This window comes from Chelon labrosus, assembly GCF_963514085.1.
Source record: "Chelon labrosus genome assembly, chromosome: 15".
In the NCBI taxonomy this organism is placed as follows: domain Eukaryota; kingdom Metazoa; phylum Chordata; class Actinopteri; order Mugiliformes; family Mugilidae; genus Chelon; species Chelon labrosus.
Window position 1 is genome coordinate 24,729,982 of NC_140348.1, and position 26,068 is coordinate 24,756,049.

General features: G+C 42.6%; 1 protein-coding gene across 1 annotated transcript; it reads left to right on the top strand.

Annotated features, from left to right (window-relative positions):
- Positions 1-318: 318 nt before the first annotated feature.
- Positions 319-25,500, top strand: LOC311500657 (heterogeneous nuclear ribonucleoprotein L-like; the record flags this gene model as incomplete). The annotated part of the gene is made up of 14 exons (XM_084562183.1): positions 319-558; positions 6,948-7,066; positions 9,650-9,759; positions 9,870-9,997; positions 10,709-10,794; positions 11,086-11,182; positions 11,993-12,065; positions 19,308-19,379; positions 20,556-20,773; positions 20,902-21,023; positions 22,051-22,252; positions 22,449-22,506; positions 22,625-22,723; positions 24,661-25,500. 14 exons carry the CDS (start codon positions 319-321, stop codon positions 24,714-24,716), a joined length of 1,680 nt encoding a protein of 559 aa, XP_084418309.1. The 3' UTR covers positions 24,717-25,500.
- Positions 25,501-26,068: the final 568 nt, after the last annotated feature.

The following is a 26,068-nucleotide window of genomic DNA, read 5'->3' on the forward strand; positions in this document are numbered from 1 at the left end:
TCTCCAAGGCGCAGGACCACATTGACCAATAAGGAGGACACGGGGCGGGAATTTGTCCCGTTCACTCGCACCTCTTCACTGTAAATCACTGTTGGCGAGCGACAGAGGGACAGACACAGACGTGGGGGGGACACTGAGCGGAGACGCGAGACAAGAAGCAGGTACATAGGCTACGGAGGAGCAGGAGCAGGAGGAGGAGGACGCGCAGACGCACGCAGCCTGCTGCAGGGAGGAGACACTGCGGGACAACCTGGGGACTGTTCCCATGGACGTATCGTGGCTCCGTACCTGCTCAAGACACAGCACCGCTCTCTAAGCATGTCGACGGGGGAAGGAGCCGGCCAGCGCGAGGATGGGGAGTACGGAAGGGCGGCGAAGCGGCAGAAAACCGAGGAGACGGAGGCGGAGGAGCGGGAGGACAGAGAGGAGAGGGAGGAGGGCGAAGAGGAGCTGGAGGAGGGGGAGGATTCGGACTCTGGGTCGCTGCCCGGTAACGGAGAGTCAGCGACAGATAACCGGGCCCGGTGGAGCGGCAGCCAGTTCGGAGCAGGACGGAGGGTAAGGAGAGCAACAACAAAATTATAATAATAATAATATTAAAAAATAAGCGTATCCTGCGGCACAGCATCACAGACGTGCGCGTGCGTGTGCGTGTGCACGGTTGCTGCTGCTGTCAGTGGACATCTCCTAGCTGTCACACACACACACACACACACACATTAGTTCATGCCAGCACTGATCATGACAGCATGCAGACTAGAAAAAACAAATAAATTAATAAATAAATAAAATCCAAGCTTCATTTTGAATATGCAGAGTGCTACAACTTCTGCATTAAAATTAAACCACGATAAATATTTTATATGCTCATAAATAGGCCTGTAAAGATGCAACTTGGCCTATATACTGTTTCAGTTCGATTTCAGTTGATTTTTTTATTTTATTTTATTTATATTTCGTCAGTAACAATACAAATGTACCGAAATTTAATTTTGATGGAAATCTAAATGACAAATAAAGTCTGTCTAAGTCTAAGTCTAAGTCTAAATGGCCTTAAGACGGTTTACAGGGACGAGAGTCTACCTTTTAACCTGTAATTCATTATGGTGACGTGTCATGTGATCTTAGTCGTTGGTGTGTTTTCTTGGCGTGATTCCTACCTATTTATCTTCTCCTTTAAGCTTGAAATGTAGAAAACACAGCCTCTCCAAGTTGCGGCTCCTAGGGTACGAACTGAACTGGGAAAGACAGAAAGCTGCATTGAACTAACCGACAGTCTAATCTCAAACTTCAAAACTTAGCATCCCTGAACGAATTTAAAAAAAAGATGGTGAAATCTGTTGAGTCCTGTTTGCCTGTGTGCAAATATTTTACCTGAGCATTTCTATGTTATGCAACTCTGTGATTTTATATTTTGTGTTTCGATGGCCAGGCCTCACTTGTGAAAGAGACATTTGATCTCACTGGGACAAACCTAGTTAAATAAAGGCTAAATAAAAATGAAATATAGAAAACACAAGCACTAAGGACTTCCCTTTCAATGGGAGGAAGCATTAAGCAGAACCTTGATACCTCATATGGAGAGACCCATCTGCTGGAGGTCGGCCGGGTAGAGACAGAAAAAGAGAGAGAAAAGCAGAAGGTCAAACATACATACATCTGACTAAAGCATTCATGCAGAATCTAATCGTGATGCAAGTACAAGTTATAGCTGATGCATGTTATATAAAAGATTAAAAATGAATATAAGTCAGAGCTTAGGAGCATAACACCGTTAGTGACAAAAGCAGTTATATCACAGGTGAGTTAGCTGCTTTATAACGATTGAATATAAGAGGCATCAACGGCAGGTTGGAGCATGATGCATTCAGGTGGGAGCGAATAGCAATGAGACGTGGAGACTGTGCAGGTTGATGAGGACCAGGACCACGCATGAGTGGTGTGGAGCTCTGCAGGTCAACAACACACATGCACGAAGCCAGAGACACTCACAAGGAAATAGGAGAGGAGGTGAGGGAAAGGGAGGGAAAGGGAGAAGGAGAGAGGGACGCACAGCTAATAACATGCTAAACAGTAGCAGCACACAATGCATGAGTAGTAAGAGAGAAGAAATTAGAGGATAGATGCTTGATGAGAGAGCGAAGAAGAAGAAATTAGAGGATAAGTGCTTGATAAGAGAGAGAGAAGAAGAAATGAGTGGATAGGATAGGTGCTTGATGAGAGAGAAGAAGAAATTAGTGGATAGATGCTTGATGAGAGAGCGAAGAAGAAGAAATTAGAGGATAGGTGCTTGATAAGAGAGAGAGAAGAAATTAGAGGATAGGTGCTCCATGAGAGAGAGAAGAAGAAGAAATTAGAGGATAGGTGCTTGATGAGAGAGCGAAGAAGAAGAAATTAGTGGATAGGTGCTTGATAAGAGAGAGAGAAGAAATTAGAGGATAGGTGCTCCATGAGAGAGAGAAGAAGAAGAAATTAGAGGATAGGTGCTCAATAAGAGAGAGAAGAAGAAATTGGAGGATAGGTGCTCCATGAGAGAGAGAGAGAGAGAAGAAATTAGAAAATAGGTGCTTGATGATAGAGAGAAGAAGAAATTAGTGGATAGATGCTTGATAAGAGAGAGAAGAAGAAATTAGTGGATAGGTGCTTGATAAGAGAGAGAAGAAGAAATTAGTGGATAGGTGCTTGATAAGAGAGAGAAGAAGAAATTAGTGGATAGGTGCTTGATGAGAAAGAAGAAGAAATTAGTGGATAGGTGCTTGATGAGAATGAAGAAGAATAAATTAGAGGATAGGTGCTCAATGATAGAGAGAAGAAGAAATTAGTGGATAGATGCTTGATAAGAGAGAGAAGAAGAAATTAGTGGATAGATGCTTGATAAGAGAGAGAAGAAGAAATTAGTGGATAGGTGCTTGATAAGAGAGAGAAGAAGAAATTAGTGGATAGGTGCTTGATAAGAGAGAGAAGAAGAAATTAGTGGATAGGTGCTTGATAAGAGAGAGAAGAAGAAATTAGTGGATAGGTGCTTGATAAGAGAGAGAAGAAGAAATTAGTGGATAGGTGCTTGATGAGAAAGAAGAAGAAATTAGTGGATAGGTGCTTGATGAGAATGAAGAAGAATAAATTAGAGGATAGGTGCTCAATGATAGAGAGAAGAAGAAATTAGTGGATAGGTGCTTGATAAGAGAGAGAAGAAGAAATTAGTGGATAGATGCTTGATAAGAGAGAGAAGAAGAAATTAGTGGATAGGTGCTTGATAAGAGAGAGAAGAAGAAATTAGTGGATAGGTGCTTGATAAGAGAGAGAAGAAGAAATTAGTGGATAGGTGCTTGATGAGAAAGAAGAAGAAATTAGTGGATAGGTGCTCGATGAATGAGAGAGAGAGAAGAAGAAAGTACTGGATAGGTGCTCGGTGAGAGAGAAGAAGAAATTAGTGGATAGGTGCTTGATGAGAGAGAAGAAATTAGAGGATAGGTGCTCAGTGCATCTGAGATCCAACCTTTATAAGATTGCACAATTGCTACAAATAGCAACAAGGCCGACCCTTATTTCATCTTTACAGTTTTTAATATAAGTAAATCTTATTCTCTATAATTTCTGTTAGCTTGATTCTATTCCGGTGCGTTGTAGTATCTCGTGCTGATAATAGTCGTATCAGTTGTATTTTGTGATGAACTAGCATATTTGTTTTGCTCAGGTGTGGCTGTGACATCAGTTGTTTAAGCTAAAAATAAATAAATAAATCTAAAGTTCATACACTGCAGTAATGAGTAGGCTGCAGAATCTCTTCCCTTCTCGTTGTGAAGTTTCAGAACACGAACATGGAAAGTTCAAAAGCACAGACTGTCTCCTTGAAAATAAATCAAACCCAAACTATTCTTTTCCATCCCGTGTCGTAATATTGTACAACTAAGTTATCAAATAGGTAAAATGTGAATACGTGAGTTTTCTGTGTTCCTGAAATAAAAATATCCAAATCCAAACACGAGGATAGTAACCGATAAACTGTGACTTTTTGCCTCTGCGAGCTTATCTGTCTGAAGACTATGCAATATCAGTTCCTGATCAGTCCCAGTCTGTGTCAGAGAAAATGTATTATGTGCACTGCACTTACACGTTGTCGATGCTCGCATAGATCCTGTAATAAACTCGGTGGAAATACGAATTCAGCTAGAAGCAACAAAGTGAACTGGGGGACGCACCAGCAGCACTTTTTGTGGGTGTGTCGAGTGCAAGGCCAGCTGTTTATATTGGGGCACTTGGGTCGATACCAGGTACTGACTACAGCTAAAATGGGTGGGATGAGGTTAGCATGACATAGCCCTTTAATATTTCACCGCAAATCACAATAACAAATCTTGGGTTGTTGCTACAACACAAGCTGAAATGTAAATGAATTTATACTGCTTTTTAGGTGGCTATGGAAGGTGCTGCAACTTTTTTTTAAAGTGATTATAGGTCCTGGCCCATTTTAACTTAACTAGTGAGCTATAATGGGCCACAATTTTCAGCTAATATGGGTCACACACACACAAACACACACACATACTTGCACTCTGAAGTTGAAGTAAGATAGAAATTGAGCATGGAAAGCCGTTCATACTATAAGTCTGTTTCAATGCAAAATCCTCTTTGTGTTTTTTAAAGTCATGCACTGCAGATATTATTGTAAAACTACAGCTCAGTTCATTCATTCATTCATTCATCTTCTGTAACCGCTTGTCCTGTGAAGGGTCTCGGCGGGGGGCTGGAGCCTATCCCAGGTCTCCAGTCTATCACAGGGCTCAGTTCAGTTCAGTTTAATTTTTGTTTATGTTGCCCAAGTCCCAAATTTACAGAACCAAAGACACAAAACTACAAGAGTAAAGCGTTAAGGCAACAGTGCATACATCTGAATAAGGCATAAATGCTTCATATAAAGATGATTCAAACAAGAGTACAAGATAAAGCTGATGTAAAGCTAAACTGTTTTGAATATACACCGATCAGGCATAACATTATGACCACCTTCCTGATATTGTGCAGGTCTTCCTTGTGGTGACTCATCAGAGAATGGACATGGGCCTTCTGAGGGTGTCCTGTGGTGTCTGGCAACATGACGTTGTTAGTGGGGGGGCCTTTGAGGGGAGGGGCCTCTGTGGATCATCCCACAGATGCTTGATCAGTTTGGGATCTAGTGAATTTGGAGGCCAGGTCAACATGTTTTTTTTTTTTTTTAAGTGTTTTTGTGTGTGTCTGTGTCAGGCTGCATCCTGCTGGGGATGGCTGCTGCCATCAAGGAGTGTCATTGCTATGGGGTGGGGGGGTTGTGGCTGATCGGTGTAAGAGGTATTATAAGCAGGTTGGAGAGTAATTCATGACAATTTATGCAGCCATTGATAACTTTAATGAATTATTTTTTTTAAATCGGTATCGGTAGGAAACTTTTCTTTTAAACTCAGTGTTTGTTGTTGTTTCGATGCAGCCTTTGCCTGAGTGGACTCGGCGTACTGCGTTTTATTATTCCAGTTGGTAGTATTGAATGATGATCTCCTGCTGCCACCTCGCCAAACATCCAGACTGCATAATTTACAAATTTCTGTCTAACTGACTTCATTTTCCAGAGTAAAGATCTCCCACACGACAGACCTGTTTAGTCATGTGTTTTTGGTTCTTCTTCTTCTATTTCTGGCAGCTTTGACATTAGCGTAACTACCACTGAAACAAAAGAAGGTGGTTTTGGTTAACTACAAAGAAGCAGGCGTGGCAAAAGCCCCGATACTGATCTGATCATCTCGAGTATTGTGTATATATATTTCCAAATTAGGCCAAATTTCTTTTTTTATCTCCATCGTGGAGTGGCTGACGACTGCTTCTGGTAATCTGATGTAGTTTTATGGCTTAATTTGTCAACTCTCGCTATATATAAATAAACCGAGTTGACTCAACTTGATTCGACTATGTGCTCAGATAAATAACCAGCAGAGTAAACAGAGAAGTGAGAAGCCTTTTGGCTCTAGTAGAAGGATGTAATCTATACGAGCGGCTGTCACCGTCAACAACTCTGTGCTCGTTAACCGTTTCCTTTCTCACTGTCTCACCGTTACACACACACACACACACACACACGCCACGGTCCTGAGTGAAGGTGGTATCGTCTTGCATATAATCAGCGTGACATGCATGTAGTCTAGTTTCAGCACACTCAGGTATGCATGGTCCTACACAGTTACAAGCACACACACATCATCTCATCGCTAGAGCGTGATTAAGAAGATGAATGGGCTACTTAGGGATGTTTATTACCCATTATTTAAAGTCATAAACAGTGTACAGGTATACAGTTCACGGTCTAAAAGCGACATTAGAAGAAAAGAGACAATTTATTCGAACCTGGACCAAAGCAGCTTCTGACATCTTTTATAAGCTTCTGTGATGCCGGTGTAATAGATTTCTGCAAGTGAGCTGCTCCAGAGTTAAAAAATGGGTTCACATCTAAGAAACTGTTTTGTTTGAACATATTATGCCCGTTTTACTTTTTTCTTATTGCAGGGAATTAGCCGTTATAATTAGAGTAAAAACCTCCACCATCCGCTGATGTTCCACCCGACACCTGTCTTACAACGGCGCTGTCACTGGATCTAGGGATTAGCCCGAAGCAATTGTGAAAGAAATACTAACATGCCAGGTTGTTTTCCTTCTGTCCACCGTGGAGATATAGTTGGGTCTATTTACACAGATCAGCCACAACATTAAAACCACTGACAGGAGAAGTAAATAACATTTAAACCATCTTGTGACAATTCAGTGTTCTGCTGGGAAACTTTTGCAGCATTCATTGGTGTGGATGTTACTTAGACATGTAGCACCCAAACTGATCAAGTATCTGTTTTGGAGGCACCTACATGATATTAGGAAGGTGGTCATAATATTAAGCCTGATCGGTGTATGTTTATCTGTGTGTGTTGCAGGATAATGGCGAGGACTCCCATCGTATCTCTCCCAGTCCTGTGGTCCATGTCAGGGGTCTGTGTGAAGCTGTGGTGGAAGCCGACCTGATCGATGCTTTGGAGAAGTTTGGACCAATATGGTGAGACAGGGAGTCTTGTTACATGTGTCCAGTTTGTTGGGGTCTGGTACGTAAACTAGAGATGTCCCGATCAAGTCTTTTTGTACTCAGTAGTATCGAATGATGATCTCCTACAACCCCTCCAATCATCCTCATTGCATGATTTACACGTCGCTGTCTGACAGTCTGAATATTTCTAAAACTTCCACACAAGAGACATGTTTAGTCACGTCATTTTAGTTCCTCATGTTCTTAAGTTTTTACCCAACAAAGGGGAAGAACACGCAACAAGAATGTGGTTTTGGTTTATGGCAGGCTTAAAATAAATAACTGCAGAAGATCAGGCTTGACAACCGTAACATAAACAACATGTATCCTCAAATGCATAAGACGAGGAGGAGTAGTGTACCACGGGTTGACCAGGCTCACACACAAAAGCCTTCCAGGTCGGTGTCGGCACCACATAAAAGTGGAGCGTGCAAAGATACGGTTATTATAAAAATAAAAAATTTATATTATAAATAATAAAAATTACCTTACATTTACAGTACTGATACCTTGTCCCAGCATGGGTCATCACAGAAGAGATTATCAGTTGTTGCCAGTTAAGATAAATGTCAACAGTAGAAGAGTCTTTGTGGGGAAAAAAAAAAGAAATGTCACCCTGCGATGCCACAAAACCAGCAGATGTGGTTTTGGTTCACTGTGAGTGTCAAAAAATGACAGTGTGCTTTCGGCGCTGTATATTCTTTGTGTGTAAGTGACGTACTGCCAACAGAATAAATACGCAGTAATCACATACTATGACTTGACCCACACTGTTCAAAGTTTCCCAGTGGGAACCTCACTCATCACTAACTTAAGGCTCGTTTAAGGTAGCCGTAACCTACGTACGTTGGTGCCTTCGTCCGTGGCGCTCATTAGTCTGGCTCGCTCTGTAAAAATGCCACCCGAATGCGCAGTGGGGTTAAGTTTTATTTCCACTTCCTGCTTCACTTTCAACAATGGAAACTTTCGCTCATATTTCGCTGAAGACCTCCTCAGTTAACCTTTCCCGTTCTTTATTGACTCAAACAATCATAACGAAAATTGTGGAGATGGAGAAGCAGCCAGAAATACTAAAGCGGAAACACGCTACTACCAAGCGGACGAATCACAGCTCTTGAAGGGTCGAGGGGGGCTGGAGCCTATCCCAGCTGTCACTGGGGCGAGAAGCGGGGTACACCCTGGACAGGTCTCCAGTCTATCTCAGGGCTAACACAGAGAGACAGACAACCATTCACACTCACACCTACGGGCAATCTAGAATCACCAATGAACCTAACCAGCATGTCTTTGGACGGTGGGAGGAAGCTGGAGTACCTGGAGAGAACCCACGCAGACACAGGGAGAACATGCAAACTCCACACAGAAAGGAACCAGTCGTCCATGATGGATTAGAACCCAGAACCTTCTTGCTGTGAGGCATCAGTGCTAACCACCACACCACTGTGCCGCCGACTAACGCCAGCATTCCCTACCTGTCCGTACATATGATGAGACACAGAGAACACAGGTTTTCTGGAGCCAAGGTTCCAGCTACCCTCTCTACACCACATTAGCTTTAACAGCCCTATTTCTTCTTAATACACTCGCATGGTGCACATGTGATGATAAAAAAAAGCCTTTATGAATCTCCAGGGAAGGGCGTTTTGTTTTGTTTGATGGGCAAAGAACCTGATCAGGACATCACTACCCTTTAGATCTTTAGACAAAGGAGTAATGAGAATTTAGACCAATTTAATGAAGCTTATATATGTAACAGAAATGTGAATCCAGATATCGAGACTGCACTCCTAGCAATTGTGCACTTCTACATATCCTTTACCAGAGTTGGATGTCAGCCTGCTGTGCTGTCCTTGATCATTTATAAGGTTGGTTTAGACATTACAGACAGATTAAAGGGATAGCGTACACGGGAACTACATTTATGAACATTGTTAGTTTGCTAAAAGCTAATCCATTATGCACTCTACTGTGCACTGTTTAAATAGGTGCCAGTAAAAAGTCATCAGAAGGCAATAACTTCATGTAGAGCAAAACAGCAACTTGTAAAATACTTATTTAACTTCATACTTCGATCTTTTGCCTGATTTGTTGCCGCAGGGTTTGTGGCATCTTATCAAATAACATTCTCGTCATGGTTTTTATCATCAGATATTAGTTTTGGCTCCTCAACGTCTCGTCTTAGTCACAGAAACAATGGTCGTTGCGTCATTGACTTTCCCAACATAATGAACGCGGCAGTATATAGATACAGGAGCTGCATAATTAACGAACACACTTTGTAATTCTGCCGTTTCCCCTCTTAAACGACTCCTTCATTATTTACGCTCCCTGCACGGTGCGGTATTTATTAACCTCACATCTACCTGAATGGAGCCGCTGCGAAACGTACGCCCACGCATGCACAAACAAAGATATCGTGTTGCACTGATTTCACATGTTCCTTTAAGTTCATAGTCGTTCATTAAGGGAGGCAGTAACCTGACACGGAGCCAGCTGCACTAGTATAGCTGACGGAGGTTTTAAGTGAAGAGGATGTGTTTGTCTGTGTTTGCGCAGTTACGTGATGATGATGCCGTTCAAGCGCCAGGCCCTGGTGGAGTTCTCTGAAGTGGAGAGCGCCGACCGCTGCGTGTCCTGCGGCGCCAAGGAGCCAGTTTACATCGCAGGTTTGATTTTCGTCCCGGTCCTTGTGAAGACCTGATGAATGACGCGAATGCTTGCATGCATGCAGCAGACCGAATGTGCTAATAATATCATCCGTCCTTCTGTTCATCAGGCCAACAGGCATACTTTAATTACTCCACCTCCAAGAGAATCACCAGGCCGACCAACGCTAACAACCCCAACAGTGGCAACAAGGTCCTCCTGCTGTCCATACAGAACCCCCTCTACCCTATAACCACGGTACACACACACACACACTTCCATCCGTGGACTTTAGGAGTCTTGCACGGTCACTAACAAGACTACTAGTCTTGTAGTAGGGGTTGCACGACTAGTCTCTGATGACGTCACTAATAAAAACACAGTAGAAAGTAATGAAATCTATATTCTTGACCTGAATACATATGCTGAGAACAGACAGCTCATGTGCTACATACTGTGAGCTGCAGATATGTACAGCCTGTATAAAAACAGGCAGCACCTCAGCACCATCAGTAGCATTTAATAGTACTCCACAGCGTGTTGTTAGATGGGATAGTGTAGCAGCTAAAGGTCTAATAACTTTATCAAATAGTTGATGTGCAGCCTCCTTCTCTCTGCTGTCCAGAGGATTTGGACCGTTCCTCTGCTAGCGTTAGCATTAGCCTTTTTAGATGCACTGCAGTAGTACTTTAGTTGTATTTCAGGGCTTCATCTTTAGTGAAGTATTTCCACACACTTGATGAACCACTGCTACTTTGCTGCAACGACTCCTCACCTGTCTTCTAGGAGGCGTCCATGTTATTGTCACTGTCTCAGTGACTAGTCGACGTGATGCTTAAAGCGTCAGCAGTGAAAATGACTAGTCTGTCCAACCCCTACTACTGCGTTAAGTGTGTCTTCACCTGTCCGATGTGCAGGGCTTACACATAGATCGTGCTGAATGTCGACTGTCTTGCTTCTCTGATCCAGGACGTTCTATACACCGTATGTAACCCCATCGGCAGTGTGCTGAGGATCGTCATCTTTAAACGAAATGGAATCCAGGCCATGGTGGAGTATCCTTACGCAAATGTGTGAATACGTGTGTGTTCCTCCCCGTATAACACTGATGCGGCGCAGTGATGCCTGCTCGTTTCAGAATAGACGTGTGAAGCTAATCCAAAATGCTGCTGTCAGTCTGGCATTCAAGCTTTCACACCACCTCCTCCTCCTCTCTGTTCCTAAACTGTTTCGAAACCTCGGTTCGGTTCGATTGCATTTGAGAAAACCGTTGGAAAAATAAATTGTGTTTTAATGTGAGTTGTCTGTGTGCTGGAGGGTCCTTTCCTTAACGCTGTCTCCTCCAGGTTTGAGTCAGTTCAGTGTGCTCAGAAGGCCAAAGCAGCTCTGAACGGAGCCGACATCTACGCTGGCTGCTGTACGCTCAAGATTGAATATGCAAGGGTGAGAGACACAACACACGCGAGCAGTCAGAGCCTGCAGACATGGAGAGTGGAGGATTCAGGAGCGAAGTGAAACTGAAACCTAACGTGATTTGTTCATCGTGTTACTCTGTTCAGTGTGATTCTGTGGTTCAGCCATCAAACGAAGGGATTCACACTGTGAGTCAGTATAGTTGTGTTATACACACACACTGAAAACTAACGGCTGGAAGACCAAATCGTTTTTCAAATGGCATAGGAGATACACTGATCAGCCACAGCATTAAAACCACTGACAGGAGAAGTGAATAACACTGACCATCTTGTGACAATTCAGTGTTCTGCTGGGAAACTTTTGGACCTGGCATTCATTGGTGTGGATGTTACTTAGACATGTAGCACCCACCTAGACCAGACCAGGCACCCCCACCCCATAGCAATGACACTCCTTGATGTTCAGCAGCCATCCCCAGCAGGATGCAGCCACAAAAACACTTTAGGAACCACTCAGGAAAACATGAAGAACAGCACAAGGTGTTGACCTGGCCTCCAAATTCACTAGATCCCAAACCGATCAAGTATCTGTGGGATGATAACCCTAACCCTAACATTCTGTTGCCAGACACCACAGGACACCTTCAGAAGGCCCAGTCCAATTACTTTTGTATTTTTCTGAATATAAAATGCATTCACATCTAAAATGAGCTTATGTTGACTGATACATACGTATATAAAGCAGACTGAAGGCTTGTAACGTCACACAGAGATCTTGTTTGTCTGTAATACATGTAACTTGATCCTGACCAACTCTTTTTTTTATCTGCGTCTCCAGCCAACACGTCTGAATGTGATTAAGAATGACAACGAGAGCTGGGACTACACTAAACCATACCTGGTCAGACGAGGTAAGACTATTTTCTGTTGTTTTCCTTACTTATGTGAGACTAAGACATCTATTAGGGGATATCCTACTTTTTTCTGGTAAATACCCTGTCATTTGGAAGGTAAGATCCTATTTTCAGTTCTTTGTAGGAGCACACTTTCACCTCTTTCCACTACACCCGTCTTTGATTTATGTTCCGTCAGCAAATGAAAACGGTCTTAGTGTTCGCAATCATTCATGAAACAGATCTTTTAGTTATTATCGGTCGTTCTCCGACTCCGGATGATAGAAGCATAGGCACAAACAGTTTGGACCGTAGACCTCCACGACAGCAAGACTCCTCCGCCTCCCGTCTCCATCTCCAATCTTAACACTCTCACACCAGCAAACCACCGGCCTCTCATCACCGGCCTCTCACAAGCTTGCACCTCCGCCCACTTTGGGGAGAGAGAGAGAGAAAGAGAGTGAGAAAACATTGAGGGAGAGAGAGAGAAAAGGGACGGACGTCAGGCTGACCATGCACAGCAACTTTCTTCCATCTTCACCTTCGCAAAAAACCCAGCAAACAGAAAGAGAGGGAGACAAAGGGACGGATCTCACTCCTGCTCACCGCCATGCAGCCGCTGCTTCAACATGCCCAGGAGGCCTCAGCCCCACCTCACCTCTCCTCTCTGCAGGACTCCAGTAGCACCTCGTTCTCTGTACTCCACCCTGTGTTTTTTTTTATTTCCTCCACCGCCTGGAGAACTAGCCCTGCACGGTGTGTGTCAAGCTTTTAGATTGCAGTTGCAGTGGTTCTTTTATGACGCTCATGCAAGTCGAAATATACGATGATACAAATGATGGTTTAACATATTTTAATGTTTAGAAGCTCCACAAAAAACCTCTGCTCTCAGGGCTGTCACAATATCAGATGTCCATCAGACATTCATAAATACTGGTATGCATCTGCATAACTTTGAATTACATGTTAACAATCAAACAAATGGTAAATTCAGTCATCGTCTACAAAACAATGTGCAGATGCAGATGCAGTACATAGCATGCTTCATAAATTATAATAATGTGATCATATTGAACACCAGCATATTGTGACAGCAGCTAATCTGGCAGCAGCTGTACATTCAGACACATGCCCTCCATATATATTTTATATATATAAAGGTTAATTGGAATCGATCAGTTTAAAACGAGGCTGTGTAATACTGTAACACTGTGAGACCAGTGACAGTCTGTGTTATCTATGTACAGCGAACTAGAACAGTCATTTCTTTTGTACTGCATGTTGGTGTGTAGCTATGTTTTTCTTTTCTTTTTTTTTCTCCTAATAAATTCTGTGTGAAACGTTTGATGGTGGGATCGGTTCATCCTGAATTCAGTCAGTTCACGAAACAAAACTTATTATGAGGCGAGAAAAGCGAAAATATGTATAACATCTAAAAAATACGGATGCCGAGGTCGACAATAACAACAACTGGTGTGTAATTCACCAAGACGGGAGTTATGTATAGGGCATTCATTCATTTATTCATCTTCTGTAACCGCTTGTCCTCTGGTGGGTCGTGGAGGGGATGGAGCCTATCCCAGCTGTCATTGGGCCGAGATGTGGGGTCCACCCTGGACACAATTTAGAATTACCAATGAACCTAACCAGCATGTCTTTGGACGGTGGGAGGAAGCTGGAGTACCCGGAGAGAACCCACACAGACACAGGGAGAACATGGAAACTCCACACAGAAAGGAACCAGTCGGCCGATGGATTAGAACCCAGAACCTTCTGGCTGTATCGCAGGGCTTAAGGCGCATAATAGATTGACGTAAAGCCCCTGCGTTAGGTAGGTGCAAAATAGGATATAGGCTCTATAGTGCGTTGGCAATACTCCCCAACCCCAGGCAGGGGCCCTAAGGAGTGGTGAAGTAACCCCAGCGAGGGGCCCCTTGGTGGGGTTAATTAGGCATACTTTAGAACCCAGAACCTTCTTGCTGTGAGGCATCAGTGCCATCCCATCCATAGGACATTATTTATGGTTTTTAAAAATGATTAATGAACTGGCTGACTGCACAATGAACTGGTCCCAACTCTGTTATTAGATTCAATGAATAAATGCGTAAATACAGTGTTAACATGGTTTCACTGAGGCACTTTGCAATGACACTGACTGGGACAAGTCACGGCTAAACATTGTCTTTCAGTAGCATGGTCACAGACATGGATTAGGATTAGTATAATAGTAATATATCACAATAAGGTTTGGGTCTAACAGGTCACAGGTTTGCATCTACCCGTGCAAATGCAGAAAAAGAATTTCCTCATGAAGGATTAGTAAAAATGATTATTATCATCTAGTTTGATCACTGTTCTCTTAATGGTAGTATAGTGATCAGAGATAATAGTGTTAGAGATAATTTCCTCTTCAATTCCTTCAAATATTTCCTCTAAAACGTCACTTCTCTTTTATTCGACCGGCTTTTTTTAAGAGTGCCTTAATAAATAATGTCACTTTTTATGGATAAATATTTTTGTGAAACCTTTAGGTGTCTGATTTTATGCACCGGCAAACAGCAGATCTGTTTTAGCAAGTGTTTCCGTTCATTCAGTCTTAATGCGGCGAATGTGCCGTTGATAAAAGCTCAATTTCACAATCGTTCAACCTTTATTTTTGCTGCGAAATAGCTGTAACCAAAAGAATTTGAATCCAGGAGGATCTCAGGATGGATCTCAGGACGGCTAAAGTCCGTGACCGAGGGCAAGCAGGATCTTAATGTATCTTAACGGACCGTACACGGATCTGGAGAAGCCTAAAAGCGCTGTTTTTACACGGCCCGTCTACTTCAGCTGGTTGAGAAGCTCTCTGCGGTGCAAGAGGGACTCGATTAAATCCTAATCCACAGACAGGCTGCAGTATGTCAGGCTGCAATGCTTCTCTTCTACCCCACTGACTTCTGCTTCGGTCCAGGAACGTGCCTCATCCAGACGTTGTTCCTAGATGTTCCTAGATGGTGACTAAGTGTTTCGGAGGCTCCGCCGTCAGACTCCGCAACGCCTCCAATTCTGACTCACAAACGTACCCCACTCACAGGGAAGCTGTCTCACCACACATATTTCACAGTTCTACTGGAGGTATTGGATATATTTGTGTTATCGTCGCAGAGAGAAGAGGAGATGAATAGACTGTGTGTCGTGTACAGATGTGTGTGGGATCTAACACCACCTCAGTTCAGAGGAAGTTGTTAAGCAGTTCATCGCTGAAAGAGAATTTAATAATTTAAAATCTACTTTATGAAAGGACTAGAGTTTGTGCTCAGACGTAGCGCTGCTGCAAACAGTCGCTTTGTCTCAGTTGGAGACGAGTCCAATTTGTCTGCAGCCTCACCATCATCTCACCCACCTCTTCTCTTTCCTTTTCATCCTTCCTTGTCCACCTCAACGACCTTTTATCCTCTCCTTTCTTTCTTCCTTCCTTTATGTCTTGCCTGCTTTTTTCTTTCTTTCTTTCCTTTTTCTTGCTTTTTCGTACTTTCTCTTTCTTGCTCGCTTTCTTTCTTGCATTTTGCTTTCTTTCTTTATCGTTTCTTTCTCTCTTGCTTTTTGCTTTCTTACTTTGTTTCTTGCTTTTTTATTCTTTCTTTCTCTCTTTCTTTTTTCTTTCTTTATCTCTTTCTTGCTCTCTTTCATTCTTCATTAGTTTTCTTTCTTTTTTCTCTTCCCTTCTTTCTTGAGTTAATGTTTTTTTCTTTCTTCTCACTTTGCCTTCTACTGCTTCCTTCACTTTTTAAAACCGATCCTCCTTTCTTGACCCCTTTCCCTCCTTTTCTTATCTTTCCATACATTATAGTTAATTAATACATTAAATTATCCACGTTGTGTGTGTGTGTGAGGACATTTTGACTTCGTCACTCCACGGTTAGGATAAGGAACTAGCTATTTGTATAGATGTGTGTGTGTGTGTGTGGTGTGTGTTGGAGGATTACATGGCTCGTGTTGCTTCAGATCGTCTTTCAGAAGGTCACAGCCAAGGAGAGAGAGGAGCCCACTGTGCTGTTGTTGTATTTCTGTCCTGTAGTGTGATTGAGTCCACATGTACAGCCATGATCCAGCCCCCCATCCCCCGTTGGGTCTACAGGAGTTTCTTAGAGAACGTAGATGGCTAAAGATTTTAATTTGGTGCTGCTTTGATGCACCGATAGTAATAACCTTGATGATGAAGCTGCTCTAGTTGGTAATTAATCAAACCTTCAGGGGATCTGGTCTGAGAAGAAGGATTTAATCAAAACTTTGTGATAAAGATGATCATCAGATGCCTCCCTGTTACTGCAGGCCAATGTAGATACTTCCATAAACAAACCACAAAGCAAAAACTGTATAAACATGGTAAATCAATCAAAAACCATGACAATGTCCTGTTTGTCTTGATGAAGCTGCAGGACTGACCTGATTACTCCAGGCTAATCACCTCAGTTCTGGAAACAAGACACCGGCGCAGGCCGGAGTCTAAGTGACTTCAGCGAATGGTCTTTAATGAAGCTCGGGGACATTAGCTATGCTCCAAATGGTTCTCATTGTATAAACGTGGAATCAGTGTGGAACAGCTCACCAGCGTAAAGCAGAGGACTTCAATTACTCTCATATCCTTGCCCTGTCGGAAGATTTAAATAATTAATTAGGATGCCCATGCTGCGTTAGCTGTGTGTAAGTCGAGAGACTGCAGATGCAACAAAAATGCTGCTGCTGGCCACAGGTATTGTAGGATTTTTACAGCAAACCTTCTTCCACGCAGCAAAAATATTTAGTCGTCGTCTTCTGCAGCTTTGATGCTAGGCAACGAAGAGGAATAAGACGTTTTGACGCTAAGGGATGTGGATTTATGCCAAACTAAAACACTAAAATACACGTCAATGGATGGTTTCTGTCATTTTAGGTAGTTAATATAATGTTGATGCATGTTCAAGTGTTGATTCTTTTGGATAAGTTTCGTTTTAGTTAGTTATTTGACGCTATAGAAGCAGGATGCACCATAATGGCGATCAGTCCTTAGGTGCTGTGTATAATCCAATATACAGAGCAGAGCGTAGTATTAATTAAACGAAAGCACGAGTGAGTCTGGCGGAAGTGTGGTGGGGTCATCGATAACCTTCACTCTCGGACCGTAACGTGCAGACTCTGGCTTCAAAGTCGTGAGATGGTGCTGCTCGTTTGGGGAAAATAGCGTCAGTTTGGCCAACGCAAGGAAGTGGCGACACATTGTCCATATTTATATACAGTCTATGGTTTAGAGGGTGAACATAAATGGTGATAATACGTTTCCTCTGGGTGCAACCACATCTGACGAAGCAACCTTGCAGCCTGACAAACTGCAGCCTCTTGGCAAGGTTGGCTGTAATCCCAAAATGATGAAGTCTGGAGCAACTGGACGGTGTCGAACAACATCATTTTATTAGTGACCAGCGGAATCAGTTTTTCCAAAAGGTTTTTCATAACAATTGCAAAACACATTATTAACTTTCTGTTTTCCTCTCAGCTCAGTGTCAGTGTCATTGCAGTGTGCCTCCAGTGCAGCGTAGCCTGTGTGTCGCACTCTTCTTTATCCTCTGCTGATGTGTTTTATTTTTTTAAATGTGTTTAACGGCCACGGTGATGATGGTGATGTTTTTATTATTATGACAATAATGTAATGCAGGTTGATGTTCTTTCGTGCTGAGGGAGACAAAAGAGAAAGCTTGATGCCTCACAGGTACTGTCTCTTTCATATCTCTGTTCCCATGACGTTCTGTATCACTGTACTCGCTTCTCTCTAAATAAAGCCACATTAAAGCTGTTGATTGGTATTTACTCACCTCTACTGTATTATAATTTTAGAAAAGTGTATGAAATGTTATTTTTCTCTGTTTTTTTGGGGGGGGGGGGCTCATGCAGAATTGCACCTCATTTAGTTTTATGGACAACATCTCTACTGACGGTATCTGGTAGAGTATGTCCAGTATAGTGACCTCAAAAGTGTCCTGGCATGCACAGCCACATGAACACATGAATGCATATGAAGCTTTCTGGGGTGGGTCTTAGTCTACTTGTAGGTGGCTGATAGGTGGTGTCTCTACCACCTTCTGCTTGGCAATGGTTGTTAGACATGTGCACATTGTTGTCCCTCAAAAGCCTGCCCTTTGTCCTTCACTTTGTAAGTAGACTTCTGAGTCCTGACCCAAGGAAGTTGACTCCTTCTGTTGTTTTGTTTCCTCAGTTAGGAACCCGTGCCTTTTCCACAACTTCCTCCAGGACTTGACTTTGTCATTGTTGTGTCAGTTCCTTCAATTCCTGGTCAGGTTTTAATTTAAGTGTGCGGAAACTTTAAAAAGAAAGACGACTGGACTTGTAGAGTTTCTTGAAGACGTATCCTCCAAGTAGCTTCTACAGCTCTAAAGGACTAGTGGTTCTAAAACACGGTCTTAACTTCTGTCCCCAAGAGGTTTCACTCCCATTCACACTTTCACTGGACCCTCTGACTGATTTAAAGTCGTTTAAAACTGAACAAGCTGCTTAAACGCAACACCTTCAAGAAACTCTACAAGTCCAGTTGCCTTTCCTTAATGTTTTTGGATATACCAAGACCTTTCCAGACATGTTGATAGTAAAATTAACATGTCTTACTCCGCTATTGAGGAGCTGGTTTTGGGCCTTCGGAAGAAATCTTTCAATTCCATTGGGAATGATCCATGTGTTGCCTTACTGGAGATCCCTTTATCCTCTCACACCATAGCAACAGATCTGTGGAAGTGGATTGGTTTGGCGTCGGCAGCAGCAGTAGTGTGGGTGTTGTATCGTGTAGTGAAAATAGAACTGGGCCTGAAGGAAAACCATTCATTTTTCCAGTCAATTTAAGCTTCCAACCCTGTAACTAAATTAATGGCACATATTCAGACGAGCAGAAGAAATCTTTTTTTCTTTGTGAGGCGGCTGGGTCCAACTATAGAGAGAGTGACCTGGAGGGTGAGGAGGTCGGACATCGGGGGGGAATTTGGAGTAGAACTGTGACTCTCTTTCTTCAAAAATATCCTGCTGAAGCGTTTGGGACTATTATACTATTATTAGGTCGCTTTCTGGAAGTTCCCTCTAGGGGTTTTCACATCTAATGTGCTTAGATGTTTTAGAAAACTAATATGTTGGAATTTCCAAAGTAGTCAGTGCAAAGTCCTTTATTTTAAGTAAATTACACTAATCGTGCTTTCGTGTGTGTGTGTGTGTGTCTGTGTGTGTGTGCATGCATTTCAGATCGCGGAAAAGGAAGACAGAGACAAGCCATTTTAGGAGAACATCCATCATCCTACAGTGATAACGGCTATGGTAAGACTAAAATGTGTTTATACCTCTGCGGGACATAGACGGCGTAACCTACGTACGTAGCCTACGCCGGCGCGAGCCATTCATACTATACGTCGGCAAAAATGAACTATACGAGTTCATTTTTGCTTCAACTTCCTGCTTTACTTTTCGTACAAATGTTTGTGTCTCCGAACCTCCTCAGTTAAAGGGAAACTACTGTTTTTTACAACCTGGACCCTATTTCTGCCATAAAATACGATCGTTTACTCACCCATATAACTTTGGTGTCATTTGGAGTCGTTCGGGACAATATTTAGATCTGCGTATATCCATATAGTGGGAGTGAATGGGGCACCGAAACGCAGCCTCTAAATAACAAATTATCTGCCGCGAAACTTGTTAATTTCACCAATATTTTGTTATGATACGCTAGTGCTATTCCCCATTGAGTCCGGAGTTACCTGTTATCTATTCGTGGACGTGCAGCGGTTTGTTGTTCTTTGGCCAGCTGTTCCTCTCTCTGCCTCTGCATCCTCCTTTCAACGAGCTCCTCATCCGTATACTCTGGCTCAAAACGGTAAGGACGTCCATCATAAACAAAGTCGTCGTCCACAACCTCAGAATCGGAAAAATATTCAGCCATGTTGCAAAAAACTAGCGGTAGCAAATTACAGGTAAACAAGTCACGCCAGGGTGCGCATGGCGCTCAGAGATGACATCATCCAGGTCAGAGGTTAGTAGGTCAATGATGATGATGATAACAGGTAACTCTGGACTCAACAGGGAATGGCACTAGCATATCATAACAAAATATTGGTGAAGTGAACGAGTTTCAAAATTATCTCGTGGCAGATAATGTGTTATTTAGAGGCTGCGTTTCGGTGCCCCATTCACTCCCACTATATGGATATACACGTATCTAAATATCGTCCGAACGACTCCAAATGACACCAAAGTTATATGGGTGAGTAAACGATCGTATTTTATGCCATTTCTTGCTTTACTTCCTGTGTTTTTACTTCCTTCAGATTGTTGATCGGTGTGTAACAAAGGTTACACTTAGTTTAGGTTTTGAAAGAGATTGGTAGCAGGAGGATTTTATTGGACTTCACAATAGCCAGTACTAGCCTCACGAGCCACTGATTACAGTAAACTTTATTTAACTGAAACGCCCGCCGTGTGTTCGTGCCTCCCCAGGACCACCTTGCCCCCTGCTCCCTCTGCCCAGCAACAGCAGGTACAAGCTCACCTCACTGGATGTCCCAGACATGGTGTCCTACCCTCTGCCCCAGTTATCCTCCTCATACTCTGGCCACGCCCCTAGCTCTGTCGCCATGGTAAGCGGCCTCCATCCATCCAAGATGAACTGCACACGCATCTTCAACCTCTTCTGCCTCTACGGCAACATTGAGAAGGTAGGTCCGTGTCTGTTGATGAAGTTGGTCTCTCTACATTACTGGGAATGGGAACTGACCACGTGTGATTTTCATCTTTTTGATTTCAACTGTCTACTAACCATGGTGGTGGTCGTGTCTGTGTGTAGGTGAAGTTTATGAAGAGTGTTCCGGGTACGGCGCTGGTTGAGATGGGAGATGAGTACGCTGTGGACCGAGCCATCACACACCTCAACAGCATCAAGGTGTTTGGCAAAAGACTCAACGTCTGGTAAGAAGATGTTAGACACAAATGGAGTCAAATGTAATATCTCTTAGAAGACGTGTGGTTTTAGGGGATAAATACTCTCTTGATTATTAATGCGAGACTATACTGAAGGACTCATTACTCTGGTCTCTAGCTTTTAGAAACTGCTGCAATCAGGCAGACAATACAGGTCAAGGCTATTAATGTATTAAATGCTGCTAAAGCATAATAAATTAATTCATGCTCCTTAAGGGAATAACTGTGGAATGTAGATGTCTGTGTGTGTTATATTATAATTTATTACCTCTTAATGACAATAAATATGTACAATGGAAATCTGGAAATTATCAGTCATCCAGGTCACGGTATGTTTAAGTGTTACACCGATCAGCCACAACATTAAAACCACTGACAGGAGAAGTAAATAACATCGACCATCTTGTGACAATTCAGTGTTCTGATGGGAGACTTCTGGACCTGGCATTCATCATGTGGATGTTACTTAGACATGTAGCACCCACCTAGACCAGACCAGACACCCCCACCCCATAGCAATGACACTCCTTGATGGCAGCAGCCATCCCCAGCAGGATGCAGCCTGACACAGGCACACACATAAAAACACTTTAGGAACAACTAAAAAAAACATGAAGAACAGCACAAGATGTTGACCTGGCCTCCAAATTCACTAGATCCCAAACTGATCAAGTATCTGTGGGATGATCCACAGAGGCCCCTCCCCTCAAAGACCCCCCCACTAACATCATTCTGTTGCCAGACACCACAGGTGTTTGGAAAAACTTGTGAATACTTGCGTTTGTTTCATAGATTCATGATGAATCAGCTAATAACCTGAGCAATAAAGAAAGAATAGAACTGTCAAAAGGACAGCAGTGCATAAAAAGGCTGATGCAGATTTCTCCAGGCTAACACAGTGTGCCGTTGCTTTCATCCTCTTATGTACAGTGTGAGCTTTTACAAGCATTCCTGAGGACCTGTAATTAGTTTTTGCACGTGCACGGATTTGACGAAGGTGTTGTGTTGCACGCAGTGTGTCCAAGCAGCACGCAGTGATCCCCAGTCAGGTGTTTGAGTTGGAGGACGGCAGCAGCAGCTACAAGGACTTCGCCATGACAAGGAACAACCGCTTCAGCAGCGCAGGACAGGCCTCCAAAAACATCATCCAGCCTCCGTCCGCAGTGCTACACTACTACAACGTTCCTCCGTGCATGTCGCAGGACCATTTACTGAGGGTAGGATACATGCTTGGTTTTATTAAATTTGGCTTTAAAATACAGTCTTTAGTTGGTGTGAATTTGCTTTAGAGGTTTGGACCTAATTCTCCAAATAGTAAACTTTGTGTTAAAAGTCTGCAGATTTAGATTAAACATCTAAATCTTACGCGCTGCAGAACTCCTCTTACATTAGTGTCTGTGTTCGTCTTTGCAGCTGTGTACAGAGCACGACGTCCCTGGCTTTGTCAAATTCAAGATGTTTGATGCCAAACGTAAGTGGAAGTACTTAAGTATGTGTTTCCTCTTTGTCCTGTGAAAAGATAAATTGTGAACCGATCGATTCGATCACAATCTGTCTTTTAATCTCATATTCTTTTTATTTTCTCTCAGCCTCTTCAAAGACCATATCTGGCCTGTTGGAGTTTGACAGTAAGACAGAGGCCGTGGAGGTTCTTACCGTTCTCAACCACTACCAGATTCGGATACCCAGTAAGTACATCTGATACTACAAACATTTAATAGTGTCCACGCTGCAATATTTTAAGCTTCTAAAGTGATGATCGTAGAGAAGTCTATAATATATCAACACAGAAAAAAAAAACAGAATTGTTGAAAATATATTTAGAGAATAAGAATAACATCGTCACTTCCCCTTTGTATGAGCATGAATCATAGAAGTGATACTAGCTGTTCACACCTTTGATTGAGATCTCATCCCTGTGTCTTTGCTCTCAAAGGAAGTGGTCAAACGTCTTTAATTCTAATGAAATGTTTACATGCAGTTACACACTCTTTGTCACTCATTATAATAATAAGATAACATGGTTTATAGAAGGCTGGGTTTTATGCTAGTATACAGTAGACCTACATCAGAAGAGACAAAAATATGGCCCGGGAGCCAAAACCAGCCCATCAGATGGATGGGTGATGGAAATAGTCCCTTCTTATATTGCATTCTGTTACGACCACCATACGACCGGCTCACGACAAAGTGGCCTAAAACAAACAAAAGTTGCAAAAGGTGCTCGTCCCGCTCAACAGAATGTTAAAACTTGATATTTAGAATACCAGCAGAAATACTGCCGTTGTATCAGCACACAGTCGTTAATAATTACACTTCTGTTTTCACACTGTTTTTTGTGCAGCCTCAACAATGATATAATTAGGATTACCAGCATAAACACCAGCTGTTACTGCACATTCCCAAAACACAAGATGAACATGAAACTAAAATTGTTTTTTCCCCTTGTTCCCATAATTTATTTTTTATTTTTTAAATTGTATTAATATAATCCATCATTAACACTGTTTTAATTGGCTGTTATCATACACTGCCTGGCCAAAAAAAAAAAGTCTCCACCTGGATTTAACTAAGCAAATAGGTAGGAGCCTCCTGTTGGATAATTACTGCATGGGTGATTATCTTTTAGCTGACAACAAGTTATTTAACCTCAACTGATGCAATGAGTAGCTTCTCATTTCTTAAACAACCATGTCTAAAGACACATCCTGTTAGTCTGTTTGAGAAGGGTCAAATCATTGTCATGCATCAAGCAGAGAAAACATCTAAGGAGAAAAACTTAGATACTAAATACTAATAATACGTTGGACAGTTCTTAACCCAGTTTTAGTATTCTTTGGGAACATAATGTTGCTGAACCTAGACCTGAGCAACTGCAGCAACCCCAGATCATAGCACTGCCCCCACAGGCGAGTACAGTAGACACTAGGCATGATGGGTGCATCACTTCATGCACCCATCATGCCTAGTGTCTACTGTACTCGCCTGTGGGGGCAGTGCTTCATCATGAAGTGCTATGATCTGGGGTTGCTGCAGTTGCTCAGGTCTAGGTTCAGCAACATTATGTTCCCAAAGAATACTAAAACTGGGTTAAGAACTGTCCAACGTATTATTAATAACTGGAATCATATTGGGGAACCATCAGGGTAAGAAGAGAGGCAGATGAAGTGATGCACCCATCATGCCTAGTGTCTACTGTACAAGCCTGTGGGGGCAGTGCTATGATCTGGGGTTGCTGCAGTTGCTCAGGTCTGGGTTCAGCAACATTATGTTCCCAAAGAATGAGGTCAGCTGACTACCTGAATATACTGAATGACCAGGTTATTCCATCAATGGATTTTTTCTTCCCTGATGTTCACGGGCATATTCCAAGATGACAATGTCAGGATTCATGGGGCTCAGATTGTGAAAGAGTGGTTCAGGGAGCATGAGACTCATAGATACTGTACTTAACCTTCTATGTTTTGTAGATGTTTTCTACAAATTTTCTTTCCCCTGTTCTGTAATTGTTTTTTTATTTATACCAATACAATCTGCACAAGTTCTGCATAAGTGGCCCTATACCATGCCACAGCTAGTGTCTTATACTAGGCTCTTATACTACTATGCTTGTGTGTGATTTCAGATGGATCCAACCCATACACCCTGAAATTGTGCTTTTCCACCTCATCTCATCTATGAAAAGCTGCAGAAGACAAGGAGAGCTGCTGAACCTTGATTATACGCAGAGCAGTGCGGGAAAGCGGAAGAAGTGGCCTTTAAAGGAGACGAAGAGAAATAGAAATAAAAGTGTGAGACGAAACGCATCCACCGTCTCCGAGCTGAACATCAGATACACACTCATCACCTCACCGTCCGATCACAACTCAACAAGGTGACAGACAGGCAGCTCCCTGAAGCTGTCGAATGGTCTGCGGGACGCTTTGAAAAAGACGCTGCTCATGTGTGGTAAAACCCATCTTTGAAACAGGTCGACACGGATCCACCCTGTAGAGACCTGAATCTGCTTCATAGACGGTCAGACGTTATCAGTGCTCAAAGCATCTGATATGACATTATACTGTCTAAAAAAAGATCAATAGATTAAGTTGCTTTAGACTGGCTGCTTGAACTTGAAGGCTAACGACAGAGGCCGTGTTTGGTCACGTCTCAACTACTGTGGATAAGCTTTTAATGGTTTTGACAGGACCTTCTGACAAGACTTTTCCATCAAAACTCTCCGTGAAGATTCATATTGTGTTACGTCTTTAGCCGCCACAAGAAAAACATTAATGAAATTTACTGAGCACCTCATTCTTCTCAGACAAAATCCCCTCTGGACGCCCCGTGAGTTTCCTTTAAGCACCACCCTCAGAACAAAATATCAACAGATTGTCATGAAGCTTGCGTAGTGACGTTCATAAAGATGGATGCTTTTGATTTTAATATATTTTTAGGACACATGACTTTGTGGATTGGACTGCTATAATTGTGTTATTTTTTTTAATTTAGTCTTTAAAATAATGGAGTGTAATGAAATCACAGCCTCGAGGAGCCGCTGGCAGCATTTTTAGACGTCGAGGCTTCTTCAGTTCATTTCAAACTCTTTAATGTGTCCGTAATATTTGAAATGTATATTAATATTGTCATTGGCCGAAAATTCACGGTTAGTTCTCTCTCTCTGACGCTCGGCGTTGTGGATATACAATGTTGTCTTATTGACTATTTTGTGTTGCAGTGGATTCTCACATGGTGTCGGTATGATATTACAGAGACAGTGTGCTTTTAATTTTCTTCCCCTCCACGGGTCTGTTTATTGCTTATATCGGTGTATTTTATAGTGTACAAATGAAAAATTCTGCAGAATAATCCCAACAGTGCAACCTCCATCAGGACGGCCACTCCTTTATAGCACTTCGATTACTCCCTCAGTAGAAACCATAGACTGTATAAAAAGATGGACGACGGAACTGCTCCTCAAAAGTGAAGCCAAAGCAAGTAGAGCTCCCCCTGGTGGCTGGCTGCAGTATAGGTCATATAAGCTCCACCTCCTC